The sequence below is a fragment of the Hemitrygon akajei genome, chromosome 11 (assembly GCF_048418815.1).
Source record: "Hemitrygon akajei chromosome 11, sHemAka1.3, whole genome shotgun sequence".
Lineage (NCBI taxonomy): Eukaryota > Metazoa > Chordata > Chondrichthyes > Myliobatiformes > Dasyatidae > Hemitrygon > Hemitrygon akajei.
In genome coordinates this window covers 21,963,515-21,987,007 of record NC_133134.1, presented here as the reverse complement: position 1 = coordinate 21,987,007, position 23,493 = coordinate 21,963,515, and the positions used below count along the sequence as shown (strand labels likewise).

General features: G+C 41.1%; 2 protein-coding genes across 5 annotated transcripts in view; one reads left to right on the top strand and one right to left on the bottom strand.

Annotated features, from left to right (window-relative positions):
* Nucleotides 1-4,743, top strand: part of LOC140735381 (ubinuclein-1-like) — a 60,772-nt gene extending 56,029 nt beyond the window's left edge. For 3 of the 4 annotated variants that reach the window (XM_073060367.1, XM_073060366.1, XM_073060370.1), the window contains 2 exons: nt 848-937; nt 2,843-4,743. In XM_073060367.1, coding sequence (XP_072916468.1) covers nt 848-937; nt 2,843-2,895 — 143 coding nt within the window. In that variant the 3' untranslated portion in view covers nt 2,896-4,743. The remainder of the gene's footprint in view (nt 1-847; nt 938-2,842) is intronic. The other variant, XM_073060368.1, reaches the window with a different exon arrangement.
* A 9,902-nt stretch (nt 4,744-14,645) lies between these two features.
* ppl (periplakin) overlaps nt 14,646-23,493 on the bottom strand; it is an 81,999-nt gene continuing 73,151 nt past the window's right edge. The window contains exons 21-23 of the mRNA XM_073060365.1: nt 21,790-21,897; nt 20,087-20,179; nt 14,646-19,345 (exon numbers count right to left, since the gene is read on the bottom strand). Of these exons, the coding sequence (XP_072916466.1) occupies nt 15,995-19,345; nt 20,087-20,179; nt 21,790-21,897 (3,552 nt within the window). The 3' untranslated portion in view covers nt 14,646-15,994. The remainder of the gene's footprint in view (nt 19,346-20,086; nt 20,180-21,789; nt 21,898-23,493) is intronic.

Sequence of the window (23,493 nt, the reverse complement as noted above, 5' to 3'; positions counted from 1 at the left end):
TGCTGTTTACATGCCAAGCAGCCAGTCAATATACTGTCCACTACACATCTGTAGAAGTTTGTCACAGTTTTAGATGTCATGCTGAGTCCACAAATAGTCCACAATAGATTTTTTCCAGCTTGGTCATTGATCACTGCTGTTAATCATAACATTTAACGAGGAATGGATAAGGGTTATTGTAGCTCCCATATTATCTTTTCTTTCTTTATCAATCTTTTTATTAATTTAAGAAGTACATATATATAAACAGGAGAATTATATCAAATATCTATATCGATAACAATTCATATAAAAGGTAAAATAAACATTATCAATATCATACATAGATAATATTAGATTAATTAATACTAACTAGCTGATAATGACAACTAGTGGAATCCTAGAATCCAGAGATCTACGGAAATAAAATTAAACTTAATTTCCTAATATGTTTTGATTCTGTTGGTTTATTTTTTTAATAAGATCTTCAAAAAGGTATCTGGCCCCTAAGAGGTAGAGTTTGACACAGCACTACTCTTCTGGCCAAAAATGCTCTTATTTTTCAACACATGTAGAAATGCATTGGAGAGCTATGAAAACTTACTGTAAAATGATTTGAAATATCTAATGGTTGATTATCCTTTGCTTTCTATCTAATTTTGATTTTCTTATCAACTGTGCCGTCGGCATTTGTAGCCTGTGCGCAGTAAATGCAATCTATTTGCTTTCACATCTTTTAAGCTGATGGTTGTACTTATTGCAAATGGCTATGCTAAATAACCAAGTACTAAACTGCATGCTGTAGTGTTCAAAGCTGTGGCTTTCCACTCTCACCAACTGGCTTGTCTTCTCTGTGCCCTTACTCTAGGTATTTTTGCTGGCTTACACTCTACCCCTCACCATGCAGTGCAGCTTCCTCATGCAGTTTTGCCCACCCACATACAGCAGTCTCTCCAAGGTAATACAGCATGTGACTTGTATCTCTTCTCTACTTATGTATTCCATCAGAATACCAGGAAGCAATTTATGGTATTGGGCATGCCTAGTTTTACTTTTCAGTGGTAATTTTAATTAGACAGAATGTGTACAAATGGTCAAAAAACTTCAATTCTTTATTACATTTTTAAAATGCTGGTTAACGGTATAATTTTAAGAGGCAATACTAGAGTGCTGAGTACTGTAAATGTAGTTTGAATATGTTTATTTTATTTTAATCTAAAATGGGTTGTGCATTTGCAGATCCTCCCCAGGTTATACACTGCGACTTACTGTGCACATGATCGAGCTTTAGGGAGACCCGCAGGATGGACTTGCTGGCTGCTGTGGGGCTTCAGGCATCCTCTTCTACCTGCAAACTCAATTCGCTGCTGCATTTCTAACTTGTGAACTGTAAACAGTTCACATAAATGGCAGGTGCCTTTAACCTGAGGAGGATCTGCATATTAATTATGAATGGAGATCAGCCTCCAGAAAGCTATGTTCCCAATTGTGCTAAAGCTTGCAATAAAATTATGGTAAATTTGTACTACGAACTTTGATAGTGCATTAATTTTATTCTAAAATTGAAAGTAGTACTCCTATCCTGTAAGAAGTCCATTTTTAACAAATAACTGAGGAACTGGTAACTGTTTAACTGCTAGCTGAGCCATTATTGAGAAATGTGCAGGATTAACAGTTACCATTTGTAAGATCTAATTTGCATTTGTGTGTAAATCAGCAAGAAACTTTGTTAGATCTTTGTCTTTTTTTTAAAAAGTAGTTAAACCCATGAGTTGCTTCACTTGTGCATAATAGGTTTTTTTTACATCATTCCACCATTTACAGAATCACAGAGTAATTAAAGCATAGAAGGCCCCTTAACCCAATGATTTAATGCTGGTTCTGTGCAACAGTAGTCCAGCTGGTCCCACAGCCCTGCTCACTTCCCTTAACCCTCCAAGCTTTTTAAGTTCAGTTGTACTGCCTCAAAACTCCAGTGATTCAGATTTAAAGCTAACTTCTGGTTTTTGCATTCCCCTTCCTCTTGATCTTTCTACATAAAGATCAAAACTTTCATCTTTCTCAGTCTGTCCTACCTGTTAGTGAAGATATATATGATGAACTATTGAGAGTATTGAATTCTTTTAAATTAATGTTATGACTTGTAGATGTTTCTGGTGCCCAACATTTTGAAGTCAATTTGTATAATTGAGACAATAGTTACATCTGACATTCTTTCCTCAAGATGAATCATTATTTCTCTACAGTGGTAAGTAATTATCATATGGAGTGTAAATTGCAATCTTGAGGCAAGAAAAAAAATTGATTAACTTTTGGGTTCCATTTCCAAGCCAACCTACCCACTAAAGGGAGGTGGATTCAGTGTTTAAGCTTGAGTGTAAATAATGACCACTTCACCAACATAGCATGTAGAATTGTACCTCCAACATGAAGTCAGGTGAAGGGGAAGGAAAGGACACACAGGATAATTTTAACTGAGTAAAAGAAAAATTTAGGTTGCATCTATCAATGCAGCTGATTTCGAAACCATTTGATTTATTGAGAGATGGTGCTAAATAGGCCCTTGTAACCCTTCAAATCATGCAGAACAGCAATCCTCCAATTTAATTCTAGCCTAATCACAGGAGAATTTACGATGACCAATTAACCAACCAACTGGTACATCTTTGGACAGTGGGAGGAAGCCCACGTGGTCATTGGAAGAACACACAAACTCCTTACAGGCAGCAGCAGGAATTGAACCTGGGTTGCCTGGATCCCTGGAAGTTTTTCAACAAAAATATAGGAACCCAGAATTTGTATTTTTCCTTATTTCAAAAAGATATTGATAATTTACTGAATATCTTTCTTTTTACAAATTCAGATAGCAACAAAATCCATGGGGAGACTTCCAGCATGCAGCGTAAAATGCCATGACCTCTGGCACAAGGCAGTTGAATAAAGATGATGCATCGGCAGTGGTGCTGTGGTAAACATCAGAGGGAATGGTCAAGCTAAAGAAGCTACAAGGCTTGGATGACCAACTCTGCATTTTCTTTTATCTAAAGATTAATTGTGCCCTTTTTATTTTGGGGCAAGGAGAATGTGGTTGAAATCTACTTCATACCTTTGACAGTGACCGGTGGAAAAGACTTGTTACAACAGCAGAGTTAGGATGGCTGGAAGACATCAAGTTGGTCTAGAATATGCTTAGATTCAAAGTGTATAGAAAAGTATCTTCCACTGAATGCCTATGCAAGAACATTTTTAGTATCGACATGGTAATGAAGGTCATTAGAGCAAAGTTTTATGTGGTGCATTCCAGAGATTTAAGGCAGCTAGAGATTTTAGTTTCAATATTTTGTTATTTCATTATATAGGTTATCCTGTATTCAGCAGCAGGCTTAATTAAAGCTATTTTAATTTCTTCAGACAGCAGCTTGGATTCTGTGTAGACAGAACACTGTTTACCTGAAACACAGGCACATGATGGTGTGAGGTTGGAAATTTCCTCTGGATAACTGACTCTTTTTGTGAAGATAGGATAAACAAACCAATACTAGTTATGGATAAGCTATATGGAAAAAGTATTGCCCCTATAGACACACAACTCTGATAGTTTCCTGATTTAAAGAGATCGAAGTTTTTGTGCGAATTTTGTCAATGATCAATGTTTTTCAAAAATTAAATTTACTATTTATTGCCTGTAAAACTTTGTTTTCAATGAGTATTTTTACATTGTACTCTTCTGCTCTACTGATGCACTAACAAGGCCCAAGACTCTTGAGCCATCTTTTTATGAGCTTTTTGTGTGCTGCACATCAAGCACAATAAAAATGGAATATAAAAACAATAACAAATTATTTAGTGATACAAGGGAAAAAGACTGATATTAGTTTGCATTAGGAAACCAGCTGTGTTAGCCACCTCAGTTGCAAATTGTTAGTGACTAATACTGATCACAATGATCTGGTGTCTTAACGGTTAAGAAAATGTCATTAGTCTCATGTACTTAGAGCTTCTCATTTTATTGGGAACCCGAGAGTGAAGACTGGTTCATGGACTGTTTTGTTTAGATTTCTGTCAAATAATATTTGGTTGGTAATATAAGTATAGACAGTATTGTAGCAGATACTGATCATACAATTGCAGTGCCTTTCCTTCTAATGCAGAAAATGGAAAGTGTGTGCTGAGGTTTCATGTATTCTTAATCCCTGTACAACACTATTATTTTTTTAAAAAAGCAAGATAAAATATGGGATTTGAGATTCAAAAAAAAATCACCTGCAGTTCAAAATGTGGCACAATCTTGTTGATTAACAAAAACCATGTCGGCAGAGAAGCCAAAGATTTTTTTTTCATAAAGATGACATAAGCTTGTGGAACATGGACATGGGCAGATGGGTTGAAAGTTTTTTTTTTGAGATTTTCATAAGATTTTTAACAAAATGACATTTCATTTCTGGAGTGCTCCAGTCATATTTAATGCTATTGGTGACTCACAGGCATGATAAATGTTCTACAGAAACTCAGGACTTGAAAATTGCTGGATCTGATTTTTGTGTTAATGAAGTTTAGCTCTACTTGAAATTGTATAATCATTCTCAAACTCTGTAAATGGTGATGTACTAGTAAGTTCGATTTGTTTTAACTGAAATAGACATTACTTTGAATGATGGTGCTCCATTGTATATTGTTTTATTTGAAAATTGTGTATGTATTTGCTGCAGGACAAGGGGTTGGTTGTTTCTGTTGCACACTGATATGTCAATAAAATAGAAAATTTTGGAGAAAATGGTGGGCTGCTTTTATCCATTCTTATTTGGCCTTCTGTGTTCCCACGTTATAAGTTAAGGGTTATGGGGAAAAGGCAGGTAGATGGAGCTGAGTTTACAGACAAATCAGCCATGATCTTATTGAATGGCGGGGCAGGCTCGATGGGTCGGGTGGCCTGCTCCTGTTCTTATTTCTTATGTTTGGAAGAATACAGCCTCAAAGTCTAACCTGCCAGTCACTCAATTTTGCCTAATGCAATTGCAGTTCATTCTGCTGCAAAGGTGGGTGACACTAAAAGCTGACAAATAAGAAGGATTTAGATTATCTGCTGTACTCCACTCCGTCACCACCTAGACAACCATATTAAGACGATGAGACATAGGAACAGAATTAGGCCATTCAGCTGATCAAGTCTGCCATTCCAACATGTTAATTTATTATCCCTCTCAACCCCAATCTCCTGTCTTTTTCCTGTAACATTTGACACCCTGACTAATCAAAAATCTACTAAATACGTTCTCAATATTTTGGCCTCCATAGTCACCTGTGGCAATTGCATCCACAGATTCACTACCATCTGACTAAAGAAATTCCTCCTCATCTCTGTCCTAAATGGACGACCCTCCATTCTGAGGCTATGCCCTCTGGTCCTAGACTTGGGGAAACATCCACTCTATCCAGATCTTTCAATATTCAGCAGGTTTCAGTGAGGGTTACCATCTCTTCCCCCTACCCCGCCCCCCACATTCTTTTAAACTCCAGCAACTACAGGTACAAAGCCATCAAGCACTCCTCATATGTTAACGCTTCAATTCCTAGAATTATTCTTGTGAACCTCATCTGGACCCTCTTCAACGCCAGCATATCTTCTTGGGTATGGGATCAAAACTGCTCACATACTCCTAATTGCAGTCTAATCAACGCCTTATGAAGCCTCAGCATTACATCCTTGCTCTTATATTCTCGTCCTCTTAACTTTTCCACATATTGACTGGGAATCCCATATGTAAAGAGATTAGATGGGAAAGAGTTTGTCAAATGTGTTCAGGAAAGTTCCCTTCATCAGTACGTAGAAGCCCCAAGGAGAGAGCTTGCAAAACTGGTTCTTCTATTAGGGCAGGTGACAAAAGTTTGTTTTGTTTTTTTTTTGCATTTTGAAGTGTTGTAGACTTTATTTTTTGAATATAAAGTAACAAGAAATGATTTCCAATAGAAAAAAAGAATCTTTCTCTATGTACAGATTTTTACATAGCAATGTCCTGTGTATTTTTAAAACATCCGCACCATATTTATATAATAAGTTTGTGTAGGGGAACACTTTGCATCCAGTGACCACAATGTCATTAGTTTCAAAGTAAATATGCAAAGAGATGAGTCTGGCCCATGGGATGAGTTTCTAAATTGGAGAAAGGCCAATTTTGATGATACCAGAAATAATCTGGCAAGTGTGGATGGGATAGGCTGTTTTCTGGCAAAGGTGTACTTGGAAAGTGGGAGACCTTTAAAAACAAAATTTGACAGTATTAAGCTTGTATGTGCCTGTCAGAATAAAAAGTAAAGATAGGACGTGTGGGGAAACCTTGATTTTCAAGAGATATTGAGGCCCTGGTTAAGAGAAAAAAGGTGCATGGCAGGTATAGACATGTAGGAACGAATTAAGTCCTTAAGGAAGGGAAGAGAACACTTAAAGAAATCAGGAAGGCTAAAAGAAGGCACCAAGTTGCTCCAGTAGACAAGGTGACAGAGAATCTCAAGGGACACTTGGGTAAGTTAAGAGCAAAAGTATCGCAAAGGACAAAATTTGGTCCTCTGGAAGACCAGAATGGTAATCCATGCGTGGAGCCATAAAAGATGGGGGAGATTTGAAATGCATTCTTTGCATCTGTATTTACTCGGGAGAAGGATACAGAGTCTGTAGAAGTGAGGCAAAATGGCATCAATTTTATGGGCACCATGCAGGTTACAGAAGAGGATGTGTTTACTACCCTGAGGCAAATCAGGGTAGATAAATCCCCAGGACCTGAAATGGTGTTTCCTCCCACCCCACAGGATATAAGTGCAGAAATTGTTGGAGCCCCAGCAAAGGTATTTAAAACAATCTTAATGACAGGAGAGGTACCAGAAGATTGGAGGATAGCCGATGTTGTTCTGCTTTTAAAAAAGGCTGTAAACAGAAACTAGGAAATTATAGGCTGGTGAGTCTGACATCATTTATGGGAAAATATTGGAAGGTATTCTAAGGGACCAGATGTATAAGTATTTGGATAAACATGAATTGATTAAGGATAGTCAACATGGCTTTGTGCGTGGTAGGTCGTGTCGAACCAATCTTATAAGTTTTTCAAAGAAGTTAACCAGGAAAGTGGATGTTGTCTATGCGGATTTCAATAAGGCATTGACAAGGTCCCTCATGGGAAGCTGGTCAGAAAGGTTCAGTTGCTTGACATCAGAATGAAATAATAAATTGGATTAGACATTGGCTTTGTGGGAGAAGCCAGAGAATGATAGTAGAGGGTTCCCTCTCTGGTGGCCTGTGACTTCGCTGTTGTGTCCTTTGTTGTTTATCATTAATATCAATGATCTGGATGATAATGTGGTTAACTGGATCAGCAGATTTGCAGATAACACCAAGATTTGGGATGTAGTGGATAGTGAGGAAGGCTATCATGGCTTGCAGAGGGAACAGCATCAGCTGGAAAAATGGCGGATGGAATTTAATGCAGACAAAGAGATCTGGGAATACAGGTAGATAATTCTTAGAAATTGATGTCACAGGTAGATAGGGTTGTAAAGAAAGCTTTAGGCGCATTGTCCTTCATAAATTATTGTTTTGAGTACAGAAGGTGGGATGTTGAAATTGTATAAGATGTTGGTGAGGCCTAATTTGGAGTATTGTGTGCAGTTTTGGTCACCTACCTACAGGAAAGATGTAAACAAGATTGAGAGAATGCAGAGAAAATTTACAAGGATGTTGCCGGGTCTGGAGTACCTGAGTTATAAGGAAAGATTGAATAAGTTAGGACTGTATTCCTTAGAATGTAGAAGATTGAGAGGAGATCTGATAGAGGTACACAAAATTATGAAAGGTATAGTTGGGGGAAGTGCAAGCAGGCTTTTTCCACTCAGGTTGGGAGGGACTATGACCAGAGGTCATGGGTGAAAGGTGAGAGGGTAAGGGGAACACAATGAGAAATTTCTTCACTCAGGATTCCGAGAGTGTGGAATGAGGTGCCAGCATAAGTGGTGCATGCATGTTTAATTTCAATATTTAAGAGAAGTTTGGATAGGTACTTGGATAGTAGGGATATGAAGGACTATGGTCCTGGTGCAGGTCAATGGGAGTAAGCATTTAAATGGTTTTGGCATTGATCAGATGGGCCAAAGGGCCTGTTTCTATGTTGTACTTTGCTATGACTCTATGTGCTAACATTGCACTTCCTTACACTGACTCCACCTGCAAGTTAACCTTTAGGGAATCCTGCACGAAGACTCCTAAGTCTTGCACCTCTGATTTTTGAATGTTCTATCTGTTTAGAAAATAGGGTATGCCTTTATTCCTTCTATCAAACTGCATCGCCATACACTTCTCTGCACTATTCCATCTGCCACTTCTTTCCCCTCTTCTCCCAATCTAAGTCCTTCTGCAAACTCCGTTTCCTCAACCTTACTTGCCCCTCCACCTATCTTCATATTGTCTGCAAACTTGGATCAATTCCATTATCCAAATCATTGAAATATAATGTGAAAAGAAGTGGTCCCAACATCAATCCCTGTGGAACTCCACTAGTCTCCGACAGTCAAACAGAAAAAGCCCTGTTTATTCCCACTCTTTGCCTCCTGCCAGTCAGCCAATCTTCTATTCATGCTAGTATATTTCCTGTAAAACCATGGGCTCTTACCTTGTTAAGCAACTTTATGTGTACTACCTTGTTAAATGCCATCTGAAAGTCCAAGTGAACAAAATCACTCACTTTGCTTTGTCTATCGTGCCTGTTATTTTCAAAACCTTCCAACTGATTTTTCAGACAAGATTTCCCCTTAAGGAAATCATGCTGACTTTGGCCTGTTTTCTAATGTGCCTCCAAGTACCCCGAAACCTCATCCCTAATAATGGACTCCAACATCTTCCCAACTACCAAAGTCAGGCTAACTGGCTTATAATTTCCTTTCTTCTATCTCCCTCACTTCTTAGACTTGTTACGTACCCCGTAACTGGGTAACTTACCAGCAAAGATAGAGAGGTCCGTTGAAGTCTGATGGTACTATTTTAACAGTATTTATTGGTAAAAATACACAAAAATAATATCAATGCAAACATACAGATACTACACGTCGTCAATACTAGATCAAAAGGTGCGGGTATAATAATAATCAATAAGAAATAGCTCTATCGTTGTCTAGGGGATAATGTATTGTCCGATGGAAATATAAAAGTCACCTTAGTTCATTCAGGCTGCAGCCTTTGGTTGGAGTCAAGAGAGAGAGATTTTGGAACTTGCCAAAGTTTCCTTTTTTATGATGTCGATCCTTCGAAGTGTCGTTGGTGTCCTTTTCCTTTTAGCTAAGCCGTTCTTCCGTGGTCAGTCCCGCTAATCCCAGGCAACGGGAAAGGACGCACGCAGGCCCCACCGGCTGTTGCTATTAAACGCTGTCACGGGATTTCTAGCGTTTCTCCTGGTGCATCTAAAGGGGTTGTTCCCCAGACCTTCTTTTATCCTTACTCACGGGGTCTCAGATGTCAATCAGGTTGGAATGATGCCATCCCTCAACCAGCCCACTTTGGTCATTCCCTGAGGGCTTCAAATAAATAGTACAGTACTCAATACACAATTCCGTCTCCAAGAGACAATGGCCGTTTTCCGTGGCTTTGTATCGCTGAGGGGCCAGGACATTCCAAACCCCTTGTGGATTCTGCGTGTGTCTCTCTCATTTCCTGGGTCCCAGACCCGCGTTAATAGCAATCTTGCGATTCTCAAAAAGGAGGGGGCTACTTTGTACCCTTCGGCCCCTCAGAGTTGGGGCACAGTCATAACAGACTGGAGTGACATTTTCAGTTTTCCAGTACCCCTGGACCATTCCAGAATCTAGTAATGCTTGAAGAATTATTACTAGTGTGTCTCCAGTATTGCTTCAGCTACCTCTTTCAGAACCCTGGGGTGTAGTCCATCTGGTCCAGGTGACTTACCTTCCTTCAGACCTTTCAACTTCCAAAGCACCTTTGAAAGCAACAACTCTCACTTCTGACTCCCTGATACTTGAATTTCTGGCATACTGCTAGTGTCTTCCATAGGGAAGACTGATACAAAATAATTATTAAGTTCGTCCACCGTTACCATCTCTCCAGCGTCATTTTCCAGTGGTCAATATCCACTCTTGCTTCTCTTTTACACTTCATATATCTGAAAAAAATTGGTATCTGATGCACCATCAATAACTCTCTGAGACGTGAGGCGAGATATCGGCTTTTATTGACGGGAAGAAAGAACAAGCAGCAATTGACCACCATACTACATCCTGGAGACAGAGAGGCCGGGCTCAGACCTCAATCGCCTTTATACCGGGGTCTGTGGGAGGAGCCACAGGAGCAGTCAGCAGGGGGGGCATGTCCAGACAGGTATATGTAGTTCACCACCGTATCCTCTTTCATATTATTGGTCAGCTTATCTTCATATTTCATCTTTTCTTAAGGCTTTTTATTTGCCTTCTGTTGATCTCTAAAAGCTTCCCATTTCTCTAATTTCCCACTACTCTGTAGCTATATTATATGCCCTCTCTTTTGTTTTTATGCTGTCTTTGACATTCCTTGTCAGCCACAGTTGCCTTATCCTCCCTTTAGGATACTACTTCATCTTTGGAATGTATCTATCCTGCATTTCTGAATTGCCCCCAGTAACTCAAGCCATTTTTGTTCTGCCATCATCCCTGCTAGTGTCTCCTTCCAATTGACTTCGGCCAGCTTCTTTCTCATACCTCTGTAATTCCCTTTACTCCACTGTAATACCAATACATCTCATTTTTATCTTCTCCCTCTCAAACTGCAGGGTGAAGTCTATCATATTATGATCACTGCCTCTTAAAGATTCCTTTAGATTAAGCTTCCTAATCAAATCTGGTTCATTACAAAAACACCCAATCCAGAATTGCATTTCCCCAAGTGGGCTCAACCACAGGCTGCTTTAAAAAGGCATCTTGTAGGCATTCTACGAATTTCTCTTGGGATCCAGCACAAAATCCGATTTTCCCAATCTGCCTGCATATAGAAATCCCCCATGACTATCTTAACATTGTCCTTTTTACATGCCTTTTCTATCTCCCATTGTAATTTGTGTCCCACATCCTTGCTACTGTTTGGAGGCCTGTAACTAACTTCCATTAGGGTCTCTTTCTAAGGTATAGAATCCAAAATAGCACAGAACACACCTCATGTAGTTCGGTCATTAAAACCAACTTTATTGCAGTTACTTACACAAATTGGCTGTACAGGCAAGGCTGGAATTTAATGCTTGTCACTAGTTTGCTATGGGTGTTCAAGTGAAGTTACTTGACAGCTATTAGTTAAAGATATAAGAATCAGACTAATTAATAATAGGTTAAGAATGTTTACAGGTCACTGTGATGTGTGACTTGGAGCCTAAAGATGGTGTTGACTCCTTCCACCAGTTTACTGTCATTAAACTGTCATTACTGTCATTAAACATTATCTCTCCCATTTCCCGCATATCTGCCCTCACCCCATCCGCCCACCACCCCACTTGGGAAAGGGTCCCCCTTGTTCTAACCTACCACCCCACCAGCCTCAGATCCAACGTATAATTCTCCGTAACTTCCGCCACCTCCAACGGGATCCCACTACCAAGCACAGCTTTCCCTCCCCCCCCTTTCTGCTTTCCGCAGGAATCGCTCCCTACACGACTCCCTTGTCCATTCGTCCCCCCCATCCCTTCCCACCGATCTCCCTCCTGGCATTTATCCTTGCAAGTGGAACAAGTGCTACACCTGCCCCCACACCTCCTCCCTCACCACCATTCAGGGCCTCAGACAGTCCTTCCAGGTGAGGCGACACTTCACCTGTGAGTCGGCTGGTGTGGTATACTGCATCCAGTGCTCCCGGTGTGGCCTTTTATATATTGGTGAGACCCGACGCAGACTGGGAGACCATTTCGCTGAACACCTAAGTTCTGTCCGCCAGAGAAAGCAGGATTTCCCAGTGGCCACACATTTTAATTCCACATCCCATTCCCATTCTGATATGTCTATCCATGGCCTCCTCTACTGTCAAGATGAAGCCACACTCAGTTTGGAGGAACAACACCTTATATACTGGCTGGGTAGCCTCCAACCTGATGGCATGAACATTGATTTCTCTAACTTCCGTTAATGCCCCTCCTCCCCTTCTAACCCCAACCCAGATATATTTAGTTTTTTTTTCCCCTCCTTTTTTTTCTTTCTCTCTCTGCCCATCACTCTGCCTGTTCTCCATCTCCCTCTGGTGCTCCCCTCCCCCTTTCTTTCTCCCTAGGCCTCCCGTCCCATGATCCTTTCCCTTCTCAAGCTCTGTATCCCTTTTGCCAATCACCTTTCCAGCTCTCAGCTTCACCCCACCCCCTCCGATCTTCTCCTTTCATTTCGCATTTTCCGCTCCCCCTCCTACTTTCAAATCTCTTACTATCTTTCCTTTCGGTTAGTCCTGACGAAGGGTCTCGGCCCAAAACGTCGACAGCGCTTCTCCCTATAGATGCTGCCTGGCCTGCTGTGTTCCAGCAGCATTTTGTGTGTGTTACTGTCATTAAATTGCTGGTTTCTGAGATGTTTATGGATTAGTCATTGCAAGTAGCTACTGAATTGTATGGGCAGTATCCTTTGCAGCCAGTACTGGAGGAAGTTTAGGTTACCAATAAATGGGATGGGGTTGAGTTTCCCCGAGTGCTGGAACTGTGGTCATCATTCATATAAGGACTGTAGTTCTTGCACCTTCTAGGCAGTGGAAAAGCTTCAAATTTGTTACAAGACAAGACAAAAAAAGTCATTCACCACACAATACTCAGCCCTTGCCTGCTCTTAGACTTGTAATTTATGTAGATGGTCTCGTTGATGCTCTGGTCAATGATCACATCCAGGATGTTGATGGTGAGAGATTCAGTGATGGTAATATGATTAAATGTGAACAATAGGGGATTAATTAGATGGTCATTACATGGCATTTGTGTGGTACAAAAGTTAGTTCACAATTTGTGCCCATGTCAGCCCATTCCTTAGTTGCACACAAGCATGACTGTTTCATTTATTGAGAGGTTGTAAAGGGAATGGAACATTGTACAAGTATTAACAAGCTGCTCTATGTTGTAGATGGAAGATTAAAAACAAGTAGTGCATCTCTGAGAGACTATGAGACAGTAGGGTCTAATATTTTTACCACCAATGTCTCATTGCCAACCACCCTATAATCTTCTTCGGCAGATGGTTATATTCCTCTCCCAGATGTGCACGTTGGCTGGGGCATAGCCTGCCTGCAGATGGCTAGCCAAAGCTATTCATAGCAGCACATTAAGAAGTAATCGGGGACATAAAACCTGAATACTACTTAAAGGACTGTTTAGTCCACTGTACTTCTTCCTATAGACACTGCCTGGCCTGCTGCATTCCACCAGCATTTTGTGTGTGTTACTTATTCAGCCCCAATCATTAATGTGCAGTGGAGCCATGATTACAGCAGGAATTTAGACTGGAATGTTTCAACGCTTACTAAGACTGGTGGGATCACATTATTTATTAATCATGAAGACAAATTTTTGTTGTAATTTTTTTAGGTGATAATGACTAGAGATCTAGTCCTTGTGCAGGATATCATTCCATTCTCCCCCACCCCCACCACCACCCAAGTAGAGAGTTAGTACAGATTGGGTGGTTTGATTGCAACTATTTCACTGTGTGTTAGTGGCTGGAGAAATTCTCAAGGTCAGACTCATGAGCTGGTAGAGATGTTTCTGGTGTTATGAACATCATCTCCAAAATCCTGCACCAGCTCATGTTTTATTTAGCAAGAGTGAATGTGGAAAATCAAATCTTGAATTAACTAACTGCAACCAAGTTTGTTTTACCAGCACCAGTTTGAAGATGATTGGATCACAATAAAATCATCTCCTGAGCCAAAAGATCAGTGGAATTTATTCAAATAGCAGAACATTGGAGATAAAAGTTGTTTCTTTAAACACAACACTTTTCAAAAATAACCTGCAAGCCAAATGCAATGGTCAATCCAAATTACTATTGGTTATCTCACAAAAAGTTTAAGTGAACATTGTAGCCCGAATTCATTCTCCCAGGACATGGAGAATTTCTGCCAACTAAAACATCCTGCTGGAGTTCGCAGGACACCAAGTGTCTACCTTCCTCCAAATGTATGGAAATTGCAGAACTTCCAGCTGCAGATTGTGTGGGAAGTAGGATGAAAGCCTCATTGTAACAGCAAAGATGGATACGTGAAACAAGAACTCATAATTACTCCATTCCCAAATGAAAGGTCTTACCTATATCAATGGTACCATCTGCAAAGAATGCAGGTTTTGTTTTGCCACATTCCAGCAAAACTAAATCTGGAATCATTGCAAATGGCCCCTTTAACTTAAGCTGAAACAACTGCTCAGATTCAGGTGTAGGCTGCCTCACACCAATTCTCATGAAAACGTATACATTAGTAGGATCAGAAGACATAGGAGCAGAACTATGCCATTTGGTCCACCGTATCTGTTCCAATATTTAATCATGGCTGATTTATTTTCCTTCTTAATTCCTTTCTTGTATCACATTGCATATCCAACTGCCAATATAGTGCATATGAATGTTGCAATGTCTGCTTTGTTCAATCAATAACTCTTATTATTTTTATTTATTAAAAGAAAACGAAAGACTCATTTTGTAACCAGACCATTTTTTTAATATAAATAAACATCCCATAAAGGAAACATGCCATAAATGCAACGTAGCTAAAGCAAAGAACTATCATTAATGTAACAAATTCATGCAGTTATCTATTATCTTCCTAAATAGTTCCATTTTGTTAACAAAAGATTATCAGCCAAACTTAATCTTACAAAAGTCCGCAATAATTGCTTAACACTTTGCTTCACTGTAAAAGAGTTATATTTCATGTGTAGTTAGCTCAAGATTTTCCCTCCTACAGAAAGAAAAAATGGGGATTTGGGACTATCCAGTTACGCTCACTGTTTTTGGAATTGCTTTGTTCCATTTCAAGCAGTATTTGAACATATCATTGATTCCTAAAACAGAATGAATATATTTGCTCACTTTCTTCATTTGGCAAGTGGGTCTTGGAGCTCATGCCATTCTTGGAAGATGAGTAGGTTTAAACTTTTGAAGGTACTATTGTCAAAAATAAATCTGCTTTGGAAATGCAATTTTTAACAAAAGGGTGATATATCATTGAACATTCTGCACTTAAGCTCTATTTCTCCAGTTACGTAATTTATATACTGCAAAAGACACTTTAATTCCAGGGAAAGGATGAAAGACTTGATATTGGGGAATTGAAATATGAGTTGGATTATTTACATGGCCTGAAACTATCCTAACCTTTTAAATTCTGATAGGTAGAACTGAGAGTAGACCTTTTGCCTGACTCCCCCAAGACACAAAAAGCTTCATCACAAAGCTTCAACCTCGAAAAGCCTTAGCAGAGCTTGACAACCTGAAGGCCTTCCAAAAGGCCTCAAACATTGACCGGAAAATAAGCATGTACTTTTGGAGCTGCAACATCAAGTTGCTTGTCAATTTGATTTTTGTTTGAGATTTATGTTTCATTCCTGGCTGGGCCTAGCAAGGTAGGAGGCCTACCCCCAACTATCAAAGTAATCCAGTTCTCAAAAATTGGGGAAGAGCCTTCTCAGGGGGAATAGATTTCCATAGCCCCAATGACAGAAAGGGCCAAATAATTGGGGAACAATTACATACAAGGTTGAATTGTGACATGGGATAATTTATGTTTATGCTTCTTTTAAAACATATGCAATAGAGAAGTGAAGTTTAAAGGATAATAAAATGAAAATAGCAAATTGAAAAACAAATCATGCAATAGTAGTTATATTAAGTTATATTACATTGACGTTAATTCAGGTAGCACCCACATCCCAAATAAATTCAACTAGTTTCATACAAGAGTTCTTTGACAATATTCTTCTCTTTTCAAAGGGGCTGGTAAATTGAATGCTGCAGACTCTGTGATTTTCATGTGAAAATAAAGACCTTAGTGAGACTTGGAGGAGACAGGTAACAGTAGCAGCCCGGTATCCGGGTCAGTAATCGATAGATCCAGAGCTTCCTTATAATTAATGAGATGCTCGCTAATTGGTTCCACCATGTTTTTTGGGTAAGTGGTGTCGTTTTGGAGTCTCTCGGCCTTATCTTCATCTATCAGACCAGATGCTATCGCCTGTTTTAGCGAACATCGCTCGGATGTGACGGGGTCAACCAGGCCTCCAGTGAGGTACTGAGCTTCCAGATACCACTCTGCAGCCTCAGCATAAAGCCAGCCACGCTCAGCAGCCTTGGCAGCAGACAGAAATTTCTTGGTTTTAGGATCTTCAACGCCAGTGTAGGCACTCTCAGCGCTGGACAGTCTCTGTATTAGTCCATTTTCAATCAATCCAAGATCTGCAGCCTTCTGTACATTGTAACGGCTGCCATCTTTAACACAGATAATTCCACCAGTTGCCGACTGAGCTTCCAGAAGCCTCAGAGCTGTCTCTGAGTCGATCAGATTTCGGTTAACTGCATTGGTGATGGACATTTTTCCATCTGTGTTTACGTCAAATATGCCTCCAATTGCCTGCTGTTTACCTTTACCTTGGTTTGGAGGAAATAAGCTGGGACTAGAGGATGAAATTGGCTGATAACTATTTGCCTTTACTGTGTCATTGTGTGGCAATGAATCTTTTCCTGATAACAATACAGCAAATTCATGGATCGGGATCTCCTTGTCCAGGAACTGTTTATACTGCTTCTCAGTAATCTTGCCCTTTTGCAGAGCGTCATCGACTGAATACTTTTGTCCTGATTTCCGGTCATGGAGGATGGTAGAAGTGCCTGTAGGACCTTTGACTGTCATCTCTTCCCAGTCACATTCCTGATTTTCAAGGTTGACATACATATCCCAGTTGATGAGGCCAAGTTTGTAGGCTTCCTGTGGAGTCATTTCTTTGCCAGTATCTGGATCAATTACTACAATGTGACGCCGTAAACTGTTCTCCCTCTGCTCCCTCTTTATTTTCAGTGTAGCTAATTCTTTTTCCAATTTGGCAATCTCAGCATCTTTGGATGTGCTTGATTTCCTTAGATCATCCAACTCTTTCTGCAGGGATGTGAATCGGGACTCCAGAAGATCCACATTGCCAGAGCCTGGTATTGACTTCTCCGACTGAACTTCTCTGGTTTGCTGAATGGTTACCTGGATGTCAGAATGCAGCCTCTCACGTTCACTTAGCAGATTTTGTTTCTCCCTCTGTAGATTTGTATGCTCATCTTTCAGATGCTCCAAGTCTTTCAAAGACTTCATATCCTTGAACTCAATGTCTGACAGCCGAGCCTTCAGATGGTCAAGTTCATTCTGTAAGTTTTGCTTTAGTTTTCCTTCCTCTTCCAAATTTTTCCGAAGGCGCTGAACTTCTAATTCCGTCTCAGGATCACGTTCTACCTGAACTTTCTCGGTATAGATATTCTTTTCCTTGACCTTCTTTGTTTCAAGCTCTATCTGTTTGAGTCTCAGGACCTGAAGGTTATTTTCAAGTTCATTTCGATTTGCCTTTTCTTCCTCTACATGCAGTTTAAGCAGTGAAAGTTCTTTATCTTGTTGAGGATCCTGCTTCAGAACAACCTTGTGTTTCACCACGACTTTATCCCTTACCTCTTTTTCTTTCTCCTCGAGGTCACTGAGTTTGACCTTTAGCCTCTTGACTTCCAGCTCAGCGTTGCGCCGAGCCTCTCTCTCTGCTTCAAGTTCTTGCAGCTGCTCTTCCAAGTCAGCTTTTCGTAGTTGCAACGTTTGGATCTGGGCTTTCAGATTTTCCTTCTGCCTTCTTTCTTGCTCAATCTCATTTGCCATTGAACTACATTCTGCCTGCAACGTCGGATCTTGCTCCAGCTTCACAACCTCCTGCTGCACCACTTTTTCTCTCACTTGAGCCAGGTCCTTCTTCTTCAGTTGGATGTTCTCTTCATTTATTGTTCGCTCCCTCTCTTGCTCCAATTGCTTCTGCTGTTCTTCCGCCAGCTTGGTTTTGAGGAGATTTAGCTCTTCCTTCGTACTTGGATTTTCTCGGTACTGAATGACCTCATTAACAACTTCTTTAATTTGAACCTGGGGCTTACTGTTCTTTAGCATTTCAATCTCTTTTTCAAGCTGCTTTATCTCAACTTTGGCTCTATCCACTTGTCGGGATTTATCCACTACCTCATCCCTTAATTTCTCCAACTCCTGCTCAGTTTCAGGGTCTGGCTTGCACCTAATGACTTCCTTTATGTTGTCTTTTATCTCAATCTTTGGACCCCTATCTTTCAGGAGACTGATTTCATCATGAATGCTCTTTAGCTGTAATTCTGCGTCATTGTATTTTCGCTGCTGCTCAAGGAGATCAGTTCTCAAGGTGGCTACCTGGTTTTCAGCATTGGGATCAGGCCTGACAATCTCCCGCACCTTTTCCTGGATTACTGGTTTAGACTTTTCGTCTTCAAGTTTCTGGATCTTTTTCACAAGCTCACTAATTTCTCGCTCGTGTGACCGCTTTTTGGCCATCTCATCTTCATGTTGACGGCGAAGATTTATAACCTCCTTCTCCAAATTTGCATCCTTCTCCATCTTGATGACTTCCTTCACAGTCACTTTCTCCTCCTCCTTGTCTTTTTCTCTCTGCAGTCGTTTCAGCTTCTCCTGAAGGACCCTTAGCTCCTCCTCCTTGTGCTGCCTCAAGAGACTTTCATGTTGTTTGTTGTCCTGCAGGCGGTGAAACTCTACTTCCAACTCAGGGTCATTTTTTAGCGTGAACACTTCTTGTTCTGTGATTTTCTCATGTTCCTTATTCTTCTCTTCGGTCAAATCACGGAGACGTTTCTGAAGCAGCAGGATGTCATTCTGCTTTGCCAATTTTTGCCTCGTGATCTCTTCAAGCTCCTCCTTGAGCCTCAGTATCTCATTTTCCTGATCCTTATCTTGTTCAATTCGAAGAACTTCCTTGACCACATATTGCTTTGCAGGGTCTTTTTTCATTTTCTCCAGCGAAAGCAACTTGCGCTGCAAGATCTCCAGTTCATTCTCCAGAGTCGTCTTTTGCAACTGCTCATCTGCTAATGACTCCCGGACCCTATGCATCTCTTCAACTAGCTGTGGGTCAGGGACCTTCTTGACAACCTCTTTCTTGTGGAACGATCCCTTGAGCTGCTGACTCTCCAGGACTGCAATTTCATCTTGTACTTTCTTGATTTCTTTCTCCACTCCTTCCCTGTGCTGCAACTCATCATTCAGTTGTTTTCCCAGCCTGTTGCTAGGTGCTGCTGCATAGTTCTGCGATTGAACTTGTTGCTGGATTACTTGCATCTCCGGTTGCTGCATTAGAAAGGGAAAATAAGCTATTTTTGTTTTACCGTTAGGATGTGTTTGTTTTGTAACTCAGTCTAATAGACTCAAAGGACCATGTTATGATGTTGCCAATTAAGCATTTTGTCAATTATCAGATACTTAGGCACATAAAGACTAAGAGTTAAAGTTGCAAATTAATGACCTTTCACGAGAGCTCACTGACTTAATGTTATTTTTTTTTAATTTAGAGATACAGCATGGAACAGGCCCTTCAAGCCACATCACCTAGCAACCCACCTACTTAACGCTAGACTAATCACAGGACAATTTACAATGACGAATTCATGTACTAACCAGTAAGTCCTTGGACAGTAGGAGGAAACCGGAGCACCTGGAGGAAACCTGTGCGGTCATGGGGAGAATGTACAAACTCCTACAGACGGTGCCAGAATTGAACTCTGAACTCTGACATCCTGAGCTGTAATAGCGTAGTTCTAACCACTATGCTACCATGGAGCCCATTTCTCTCCCCTTCTAGTTGCTTGATCTGTTGAGCAATTCTATGTGATCAAGTATTAGTCACCATGACATTTATTGATGAAGTGCACCGCTAAGACCTTCTGGTAAACATTTAATTACCGGTAATCCTCAGCCTTATTTTATTTTCAATTATCAATATGTGATAGGAACTGTGGATTTTAGTACCATCCAGTGTTTGCTCTTTGCATTTATCCTTTCATTGTGAAAGAGGTCAAGACCGACGATTACCTGTTTCAAAAGGGTTTGTGCAAACTCCAGGTTCTGCATCCGTTGATGGTTGACAGCACTCACTGTTGCAAATTTAGTAGCCAGAGCAATTTCCTGTGAGGAGACAGCACGACATTTTCTGAATAGTCAGGTACAGAAAGTCACGTCTACATTCCAGATCATCAGATACAGTTTTATTGCAGTGTGCAAGTTTCAGTCTGGAAGAAGACTGGTCAGAATGCTGGCTGTTACAACATCATTTGATATTTATTTAAAATAAATGGGGCAATAATTAGCTCTTAGATATTTAGGTTAAATCATAGGGACTATAGGTTGGACTCCATTTCCAAATTTCAATTCCATTTCAATGAATAGGACAAAATTCTTAATGGAACTATGCAAAACTAGTTAAATAATCCATTTTCAAAACTGGGTGGGAGTTTCAGCAATATGTCTTCATAGAAGAAAGTGATAAATGTATTTAAAGTAACACACACAGAACACCAGAGGAACTCACCTGTTCAGACAACAGCAATAAAGAGTCAGTTATTTCAGGCTGAGACCCTTCATCAGGACTTTAAACTAAGTAGTTTTCTTGAGACCAACAAATAAATATTTACCTGTACATTCTCTGAATATTCAGCACTTCCTTGCTGGACATAATGGTTAATTGTACTATTTATGTCAAGCTGTGGCCTTGTAGAACAAGCCAAAATAAACACTTCTACAGCTATCCAGCAATACTGCACACACTTCATGTTATCACATTACTTTAGTATACCAGCCAACAAGCATCTTTCAGCCAATATCACTTTTATTGCATGGGTGCCATCAGTGTGTAACTGGGCAGTCATGTTTCCCACTGTAGAATGGTGGCTTTGAAAGGTAACTCATGGACTGTTTAAGCAGCCTTGGATATGCAGAGGCCATTGAAGAGGATAACCCTCATCATTTTTTTTTAAAAAGGCAACTAACCAACTAGTGTTGTAGAATTCATTATTATAATAGCAAATAAAGGGCAGTTATCAAGTTACAACAAACAATTTGCTGGAGGAACTTAGCAGGTCAAGCAACATCTGTGGAGGAAAAAGGAACTGTCCGAATTTCACATCAGAGCCCTGCACCAAATTGCGGTCATGGGGAGGACTGGATGGAGGACCCCATGGTTCAGCAAAGGATTCGTTGCCTGGGTTTCTAATTGACTTGGAATCAAACTCAATGCAGATTTGCAGATGATTCTGAATTTGGAGAGGTAGTAAAGTGGCACCCTACTAAATGAACAACAGCAGATATAATCAATGCAACCTGGTGCAAATTAACAGGAACAAAAAAAAAATGACCTCAGTCACATTTACTAAGTCTACAGTGATGCCAGGAGCAACCTGCTGTTAGGTTCTGTTAACTGAAGTGAATACAAAAAATTGGGGATATTTCAGAATGGACCACATTTCTTGATCCTGGTATTACTGACTGAGAAGATTTCTAGACTTTAATTTTGTGTGAAAGTCCATGTATATGAAACATCTTTGTTTAATTGAAAGATTTCTGAAATTTATTTCTTATTAGTTACACTGCAATATTTAGTGTAGTTAGATCGGTAACCGTTAAATAACTTTGGTAGCTTTGCATGAGCTGAGTTGTCCTGTTTATATCTCCAGTTGTTAAAATGAAGCCTGCCTCGGCTCTGTATTTTCATTACACAGGTAACATTATAAAATAATTACCTCATCCTTAACTTTATCAGCCGGCGAAGTGAATTTTGCTTTTTTGGAGGATTGTGCTCTGTCTGGCTGGATCAGTGATTTAAACATCTCGGCTTCATGTTCATAATCCTGAGATCAGATCATGTAAGAAACAAGATAAACAGAAGGGGGAAAAAGATGAAAGTATTCTTTCACGTGTAGTAAAACTCTGATAATCTACCATCCAGCTGTGTGGAGATCCTGATGATTTAACTCTTGGTCTATCAAAGTCCCATTTTCTGGGGACCTATAAACTCCCTAAGACCCATGTTTGGATGCTCCCTTTAAACAGACTGGAGCCCCATTTCCCACTCTCCTTTTATTGATTTCATTACGCCACTATGTTACATCTTAAAAATAAAGTGAATTAAATGTTTGTTGGATATTAAAGGGAGTAATAACTGAAAATCTGCCAATCTGGAACCAAAGTCCCAAGGAGACTGGATTGTCAGAGCTTTACTACATTATAAATTAAAATTACTTTACCAGGGAGAGGAAAACAGATGCAAATTGCAGATGTTCATACAAATCCTCACACAATTCCTGCATTACAACACTTATGGTCACAAAAAGCTTTCTCTTCCAGCCAATCCTGTAGTTGAGACATTTAAGCACCCACGAAAACGAGTTGTGCCAACAAATTCCCCCATAGCTTCTGTCTTTTGTATTCTTGAAATATCAACCTGAGTTAAATCCATAATTCCTCTTGTAGTTCCTGTGGTGAACTACATATACCTGTCTGGACTGCTCCTGTGGCTCCTCCCACAGACCCCTGCTGACTGCTCCTGTGGCTCCTCCCACAGACCCCCTGCTGACTGCTCCTGTGGCTCCTCCCACTGACCCCTGCTGACTGCTCCTGTGGCTCCTCCCACAGACCCCCTGCTGACTGCTCCTGTGGCTCCTCCCACAGACCCCTGCTGACTGCTCCTGTGGCTCCTCCCACAGACCCCTGCTGACTGCTCCTGTGGCTCCTCCCACAGACCCACTGCTCCTGTGGCTCCTCCCACAGACCCCCGCTGACTGCTCCTGTGGCTCCTCCCACAGATCCCCTGCTGACTGCTCCTGTGGCTCCTCCCACAGACCCCCGCTGACTGCTCCTGTGGCTCCTCCCACAGACCCCTGCTGACTGCTCCTGTGGCTCCTCCCACAGACCCCCTGCTGACTGCTCCTGTGGCTCCTCCCACAGACCCCCGCTGACTCCTCCTGTGGCTCCTCCCACAGACCCCTGCTGACTGCTCCTGTGGCTCCTCCCACAGACCCCTGTATAACAGCGATTGAGGCTCCTCCCACAGACCCCTGCTGACTGCTCCTGTGACTCCTCCCACAGACCCCTGCTGACTGCTCCTGTGGCTCCTCCCACAGACCCCCTGCTGACTGCTCCTGTGGCTTTTCCCACAGACCCCCTGCTGACTGCTCCTGTGGCTCCTCCCACAGACCCCCTGCTGACTGCTCCTGTGGCTCCTCCCACAGACCCCCGCTGACTGCTCCTGTGGCTCCTCCCACAGACCCCCACTGACTGCTCCTGTGGCTCCTCCCACAGACCCCCTGCTGACTGCTCCTGTGGCTCCTCCCACAGACCCCCGCTGACTGCTCCTGTGGCTCCTCCCACTGACCCCTGTATAAAGGCGACTGTGACCTGTTGCTCTGCCTCATTCCCCAGGATGTAGTGTTGTTCATTCTTCCAGT